This window comes from Hoplias malabaricus, chromosome 2 (assembly GCF_029633855.1).
Source record: "Hoplias malabaricus isolate fHopMal1 chromosome 2, fHopMal1.hap1, whole genome shotgun sequence".
NCBI lineage: Eukaryota > Metazoa > Chordata > Actinopteri > Characiformes > Erythrinidae > Hoplias > Hoplias malabaricus.
In genome coordinates, this window is record NC_089801.1 from 55,232,420 (window position 1) to 55,240,746 (window position 8,327).

General features: G+C 43.4%; 1 protein-coding gene across 1 annotated transcript in view; it reads left to right on the plus strand.

Moving 5' to 3' along the window:
• The window catches only part of LOC136686441 (FERM and PDZ domain-containing protein 4-like), a 75,754-nt gene extending 68,660 nt beyond the window's left edge, over positions 1-7,094 (plus strand). Inside the window, exons 11-16 of the mRNA XM_066660222.1 lie at positions 141-267; positions 1,819-1,908; positions 2,042-2,224; positions 2,324-2,462; positions 2,570-3,568; positions 3,810-7,094. Of these exons, the coding sequence (XP_066516319.1) occupies positions 141-267; positions 1,819-1,908; positions 2,042-2,224; positions 2,324-2,462; positions 2,570-3,568; positions 3,810-6,886 (4,615 nt within the window). The 3' untranslated portion in view covers positions 6,887-7,094. The remainder of the gene's footprint in view (positions 1-140; positions 268-1,818; positions 1,909-2,041; positions 2,225-2,323; positions 2,463-2,569; positions 3,569-3,809) is intronic.
• Positions 7,095-8,327: the final 1,233 nt, after the last annotated feature.

Genomic DNA, 8,327 nt, shown 5'->3' on the forward strand with positions numbered 1-8,327 from the left:
ACACAAACACATAACATAGAATTAAGACATTTTACAGTTTACAACTGTTAAACAGAACATGAATATTCCATACAGGACTTGACATGTGTAGCACTTTCATCTGCCAGCCGTCCTCACAGTGTGTCCCTCCTGTCCCACAGGAAGCAGTGGGGTTTGGCACTTTTCCTGCCTCCGTCCGTGCTCTCCAGCATGAAGGAGAAAAACATCAAGAAAGCCCTGACTCACATCCTGAAAACCAACCAGAATCTAGTGCCTCCTGGGAAGAAGGTAAGTCAGCATTTAGCTGCCTGTTTGGTCTGAAGTGAGACTTGCTTTTAAAAATCCATAACCCTGTTATTAAAAATAAACCTTCAAAATGGACATTAGGTCAATAGTAAAACATTCCACCAAATACTGCATACAGAGGAATTTCACTGGTTTTTCCAGAGTGTAGATGCAAAAGGGTTCGCCCAAAAAATGACAATAATATTAATCATATGAGACATTTTTCCACCTTATTATTAGTTTAGATTTTACCCCCAGAATGATTCATGTTTGACTCTCAGTCAAATTAACCCAAATATATATATATATATTGACATGGCAAACTTGGCCCACTCATCCTTGCAAAAGCTCTCCAGATCTTCCAGATTGTGAGGGCATCTTCTGTGCACAGCCTACTTTAAGATACCCCACAAATATTCAGATGGCTGTGTATGCTTTTTATATCCACTCTAAATATTGCATTGATGTCAGAACAAAATTTTGCATCTCCATTTTGATATTTACTCATTTACAAAATTGGAAACTTCCAGTTCATAATATATCACAGCATCATGAAAAAAGAACCAACAGAAATGCTTCAAATGGCTTCAAATTATAATGTGTTAGCTTAACTTGGAAATATAAGCGTATGTGGTAAAACTTCTGAAATGTTAACCAAAATTTTTTGGTGCTATTTTGTTTTGTAGTTTTTGTACTATTTTGTGAGTAGAGGTCATGAATGGAATTGAAATGGGTATTTTACACCAAAGCCCTTCTCTCAAAACTGTTATAAAACAATGTATCAGGCAGAGAATTCATAATATTCTTAAACATAACTTTGTCATGTAGTTTTTAGGAATATTAGACCTTTCAGGAATCTGGAACCAATCACCACTACTCTTCCAAATGTAACAGTATATTCCTCTAGAGCACGTTATTTCACATTAAAGCAGTCTCAGTGATTTGTTTACATGTGTCTAGTCTACTTTGGCAGTAATATTGAGAAATGAGTGGAATTAGTCTTTAACACCTCATTTTGTATCTATCTCCATGAGCTTGGCATATGCTGTGACAGGCCTGAAAAACTGTCAGAAGGGAGCCATCTACTGGTTTAATGGCAGGACGCACTTTGATTAACTTGCCAACAAGTTAAGCTGTCTTTGCTTATTTAAAGTAAGATGAAAAATATATGATGCACATAATTATACACATGGTATGCATTAAACATGCATTATGATGGCATTAATAATTTTAGTGCATTTAATATTGTAGGTATATAATATTGCACGCCTGAGTTAATAAAATAGAATTTCCCAAGCCGCCACAACGGCAGCTCTGCATAAATATTGCATTTCACGGTGAGATCCATCAGTGATGTTTTTGAATAATGTGAAACTTACGAAGGGTGGCGCGGTTTTGGAGGTTGTGGGTTCAAATCCCGCTCCAGTTGACTGTCTGTGAGGAATTTGGTGTGTTCTCCCAGTGTTGGTAGGACTCTGTAGGTGTGTGTGTGGCCTTCTGACAGACTGGTCCCCCCCTCCAGAGCTTAAAATATTTTTTTCACTTGTTTTCCAGTTAACAATCTTGCAAGCAAAGGTTCACTATCTGAAGTATCTCAGTGAATTAAGATTATATGGAGGAAGAGTCTTTAAATCTATCTTACTGGTATGTACTAATATCATGCATGTAATTTTGGATTGAATTTAACATGTTTTATGATGACTTTATATAATTATATAACTAAGAATAACAACAGTCTCTGTTTTCCCGTTTTGCTTGCCTCTTATCTCATGTACAGCAAGGGGAAAAGCAGACAGATGTTACATTACTTGTAGGACCAAGGTACGGTATCAGTCATGTCATCAATGCCAAGACCAATCTAGTGGCACTACTGGCAGACTTCAGCCACGTTAATCGCATTGAGATCCTCACAGAGGATGAGGTCAATGTAAGAGTGGAGCTCCATGTCTTGGATGTCAAGGTAAACCCTTAAGACATTACGTAATATATACTGTGTTATATTTATGCTTTTGTACAGATTTATTAAGTCAGTGCCCTTGTAATTTTGCTTTTACAACAGCCCATCACATTAATAATGGAGTCCAGCGATGCCATGAACCTGGCTTGCCTAACAGCTGGTTACTATCGGCTCCTGGTGGACTCACGGCGCTCCATCTTCAACATGTCCCACAGCAACAGCACAGGAGAAATGGACAGTGGTACGTACCTATAGTCGAATTTCCTCACAGCTCATGCAAGCAAGACTGCTTAAAATTTTACACCTACATACTGAATAAGATTGACATGCTGTTCCTATTTCTTTCAGGTCAGGATCCCAGAGAGCTTGAGTGGCCATACAGCACCTCTTTGGGCACCTGTGAGGATCCTGACCTTCAAGCAAGCATCAATTTATCTTACCAGGCTGAGCCTGATTACCCACAGGACCAAGCTGGAGAGAACAGTGTGACCTCTCCTTATACCCCTGAGCCTTCCTTACCCCAGTATCCAATCCAAAGTGGAGAGAGATCACCAGTCAGAAGCAGGAGCCCCCAACCCCCTCCTCTACCCCCTGCACGGCACCGACCCCAGGACTCTCCCAGGAGTGCTAAGGTGTCCTTCATATTTGGAGATCCACCTTTGCATACTGTAAACCCTCAGAACCTTGGCTACCAGCTCCTAATGGATGAGAGTCCTGAGGTCCCTGAGAGACCTGCTTTCATGCACAATGATGTGGGCTTCAGGACTCCAGATGGAGCATCATTTCAGATCAGGCCCAATGTAGTCTATAGCAACATCTGCGAGGGGAAAATTTTTGACAACGCTGAAGGCATTGAAGAGCCTCTCTTGCGTGATTTATGCTACGCTGAGACCACTGACGATGCAGAGGATGAGGACGATGTTAGTGGCGAAGAAGACACTGCTGCAACACCTGGAGAGACAGGATTGCCAGCAAATAAAGCTACATTCCTCACCCTGTCTGGCTCCAGTGACGATATTATAGACCTGACTTCCCTCCCACCACCAGAGGGAGATGACGATGAGGATGAAAACGATGCTGTTCTTCACTCCCTCAACATGGCCATTGCTGCTCCTCCTCCTGGATTCAGGGACAGCTCAGATGAGGAGGGGGCAGAGTGCAAAAGCCGACCACAAAGCTCCTGCGAAAATGACTCTATACCTGTGTCCCTGATTGATGCTGTCCCTACACATGGGGAGGGCAGTAGTGTCAGGAACTTGGATCATGCTGTTGTGGACACGCTGCAAGCAATAGAAGCACTTGCTGTATCTGAGGACACCAACCAAACTCAGTCTAACAACAGTGCAGGTCTTTACATTACTGTTGAATTCAAATAAAAATTCTGCATGCACACATCCTCCACCTCTTGATAGGTTTGTTCTTGATGCTTTTGGTGCACATTTGTTTCACAATTGTAGAGGTAAAACAATAAAAGCATGAACTGAAACGTTGTTGACTGTTACATTGCGTATTTATGTACTTTGCATTCTCAAATAGTTCACTTACTTCCCACTTGTTTACAGTCTCTGCCTTTCTCTGTTGTCTACAGGCAATGGCATATCGCGAGCTTTCAGCCCAGAGTCGTCCTCAGATTCAGGAAATGAAACCAACTCCTCAGAGATGACAGAGAGCTCAGAACAGGCTGCAGCTCACAGGCATTCAGAGAGCTCCATGCGTCTTTTGGTTGCCACCACGGATGGCTACCAGCCCCTTCAAGAGGAGAAGACCGAGTTTCCTGTCTCTCCCTGCACTAGAACCCCAATTCCAAAACCGCCACGTAGTCCCTCCCGCCACAAAGAGGCGCAGACTCAGTCTGGAACGGTGCCTTCAAAGCATAATCTACCTTCTTCTGATAATCTAGAGATGGAGCCAGAAACAATGGAAGATAAGTCCCTGGGCAGTTACATGGTCAGAGCACACTCAAGCACGTTGTTGAATACTGGGAAGAGATCTAAAGCGACAACAAGTGGAGGGAAACGACACAAGAAGGCAGGGGATGCCCCGGGGAAGTATAACACCTTCAGTGGAAGAGAAAGTTGTCGAAGGAGTCAATTTGATGTTGAACGGACTTCATTCTGCGATCGGATTCAAGGGCGACAACCTCTGCTAGAAAATGAACCCATGGAGAATCTTTCTGAAGAACCTCTTGGCTCAGGAGAAAACCTAACTCGTAGTAGCAGTACAGTCATGATCAATCAGCTGGATCTTGAGACAAATGCAGCCACTCTGTCCCCAGTGAAAAAGCCTCAGGATCCTGGACAGACTGAATTTCATAAAGATGATCAACAGGTCTATCCACCACTTCGACAGGGTGTGGCACGACTGTGTGAGTACCACTTGGCCAAGCGGATCTCTTCTCTACAAAATGAAGCTCAGAATTCACTGCAGAGTTCCCAGTGCTCGTCTCTGGATGCTGGCTGCAGCACAAGTAGTAGTGCTTGCGCAACCCCAATGGATTCGCCACTCTGCGCTCCTGACTGTAAGCACCCTCTCTCCGAATCTTCCTCCTCCCTCCTGCTCTCATCAAGAGACCTTCACCCTCATGCAGACCCCGCTCTCCTGAGGAAGATGCTGCCAAACGTACATCCTCCGGGATCCGATTCATCTCTCAATGGCAGGCCGTCAAAAATCAAAGAAACTACAGGTACAGCTCGAAGGAGTAACCTTCTCAATGATCTGCATGCAAAACATGGCAGTGTAAGAAGTCTTAACACAAAGGAGGGAAGTGAGGCTTATAGGCAGTTGATAAATTATCTAACAGTCAGCCAAATGCATCAGGGAGGCAAGCTGCATAGGGCAGGATTGGGGGGAGGCAAAAAGGACAGCAGAAGGCATGTCGCAAACAACCCTCTCCTTTTAGACCTTGTTAGAGCTAAAGGGAACCTAACTGGCAGATGTCCCTGCATGCCCCCCTCGCCCTCACCTGTTCTCAGCCAAAATCTAGTGCACCCCAGTGCAGCCTCTCTAAGAGCGAACAAAGGTCCCCAGTTGTACCACTCGGCCACCTTACCTGCTAAATTGAAGAGGAGTCCTGACTTGCATGCTCAGAGACCCGCAAGCAGCCTTGAAATAAGGCCCAGTCTCTCTGAAAGGAGAAGTTCATTTTCCGGCCTTGAGTGTGAGTTAGAGCCTAATTTGAACCCCGATCGGTTCCTTTCTCTGAATAGGAATCGCGGCGGAGGCATACCACATATCAGCACAGAGGACTGGCACAAGTCTGACTGCAGGATGACACATGCCGTCCAACAGACGCCTAACAATTCTCTTTGTCTCTCTAACACCCCTAGTGTAGCTCGTACAGAACACCCTGGAATGCAGTTGGGAGGAGGAGGAGGAGGAGGAGGAGGAGGAGACCCGCCTGCTATTTTACCAAGGCACGTGAGAACCTGTGCCAGCCCTCCACCCCCGCCGCCACCGCCACCACCACCACCACCTCCTCTGCCTCAGTCAAGTATTTCAATGAACACCATTTACAGTTTGTCAAAGCAAGAGCCAGTTGTCCCCCTTAGACAGAACCATGTCCTTATGACTTCTCAAGGGTTCCATCAGTGTGACTCCAACTCCAATAGTCTGAGGCGGGGTAGGGAACTTAGAAGAAGTTCCAGTAGTATAACGACTGGCTCTGGTAATATTGAAGCACTCTTTGAGAAAGCAAGAGCACCATCAGTAGGGAGAATCCAACAGGCAAACTTTCAATCGACTGAGCCACAACTGCAGAGAAGACCCACCAAGAAGAAGCTGTCAAAAAGCCTCTCCCAGGGTTCCATGGCTTCCCAGACGACCTGTTGGTCTATGGGCAGTAGGGAGAGCAGGAGAGCTTCTGTCATGCTTCCACTACAGAAGGACGGCAAGCAGATGAAAAATGCACAGAAGTTGGATTCCAGTCCCTGGAGGTGCAATGGTCCTTTTAGTTATTGCTTCTTCAAAAGGAAAAACCAGACAGAGGATGATGATGGAGATACTGAAGGCTTACAAAGGAACCGTGGTGACCAGGATGAAGCAGGTCCTTCCCAGTATAACCCCAACCCTGTCCTGGACAGTACTGGAGAGCAGCTGTATGGCGAAGTTCTGAACAACATGAGCTTCGGAGACAGGCTGGCCCGTATAAATGCACTAAAAGACCGCATGTACGTGTTCCCTGCTGGTTTCTCAGATGTTCGGAGGGATGCGAGTGAACTGATCGCTCTGGTACGCTCCAGTGTGGGCAGAGGTGACAGAAGTATCCCACCTATGCAGGCTCAGGAGCTTGCCCAGTACAAGCAGCTGCTGGCTATTGAATCTAAGGAACTCGGACGAGCGTGCCGGAGGATGGCCCAAGCACACGGGAGCCCAGAAGAGATGTTGTTGGCGGTCACTTGCAGTTTCCAGGTGCTTTGCTGCTTGTCTGAGGTGTGCATGTGCTTGGTGCGTGGCCTGGGAGCATCGGCCACCCAGCAGCAGTGTGAGGTTGTAGCCAAGGTGGACGAGGTGGTCATGAACTATATCTGCCTGCTCCGGGCAGCTGAAGCAGCCTCAGGCAGTGCCCCTGGGGACCACAGCGTTAAAGCACTCGCTCGTCACTCCAGCATCATGTCTGCTATCGCCAACACCCTCACCCGCTCCCTTAAAACACTGCTCAGCAAGTAGGCCTCATCTGCTGTCCCTGAGTCAGTTACTTGCAAAGCCATACATGGACACATTGGGTTGAGTGAATGACCCAAAACAATCTTCTGTACTGAATAATCCTGTGGTGTGCATATTTATTTTCTATGTAATAATGTATATACATATACATTTTAAAAATATATACAAAGCTATAGAACTTTTAAAGGAGCTTTAAAGAAAAAAAAGATTATGCCTCATCTAATCTGAATATCTTAGGATGCTGTGCTGTCACACATCTCAGTTTAAAAATATAAGATCAGACTAGGTGGCTTTATTAAACAGTTATAACACTCAGTATTTAAAAAAATGGCTATTTATTGCAGTTTCTTCAAGTGTTAAGATTATTTTATTAATTACATGCATATTGAGATCAATATCACACTGAAAAAACCCACCATATTTATTTATTTATTTCCAAAGAATCTAACCCTTTATGTTTAAATTGATAATATTAATTCTGCTTCTATTTTCTTAGTATTTTTGACATTTGTTGGTCATGTTTTCTGATCTTATTTGTAAAAAAATATATATGTTTTACAGACCACCATAACAAGCATTCCATATTATAATTTAAACAGATGCAAAAAAAATTGCAGTCATTCTTTTTAGTTTTTATTTTCTTCCAGAATCACAAAAATCCAATAAAGCATTCAAAGGGGATTTGTGACCGCCTTATTGATTCACTGACTGATTAAACGACTACTTAGACACGTCTCAACAGCCTTGTCTGTGAATGTTTGATCAATGTACCTATTTGTCATGCTGGGGAAAAGAAAGAATTCTGTTGTTTTGGCACTATTACCCAAGGCTTGGAGTTTACACAGAGATAACTCCCAGACTGTCATCTTAGATTTTAACACATTTTCATCTAAATGAAAACGTTGTCACTGAGTTGTGCATTATTAAGTGGACACTGAGAATAAGTCAAAATAAATATGAAAATTCCTGAATAATGTTGTTTTCAGACCTAGTACATTAATAAGGACAGACCACAAACAGAATATAAAAGTTCAGATTTAAGAAACAGGAGAAAGGAAGTTTTCAGCCATTTTACCCACCATGAAAAATCAAGTTAAGAGCCACAACCTGGATGCAACTGTACTAAAGGTAAAGTGTTTTAAGGAACCTTTATGTAAATATATATTTCATGATTGTGAAAGCTGTGCACAACATTTTGGGCACCACTGCTAAAATGGTATGTTATATGATGATCAGTACACATCGTCTGCAAAGAACACATCTAGGAATACAGCTGTGAGTGATTACAGTTTATTTTCAGAACAAAAGATAAAATTTGTCCTGTTGAAAAGTTATTACACGTTATATATTTTATGTTTTTTCCCCCCACAATATGTTAAACCAAAGCAAATAAATAGAATTTGTGTGTAACAATTTGCAGAAAAATGCCACATCTTGTCACATC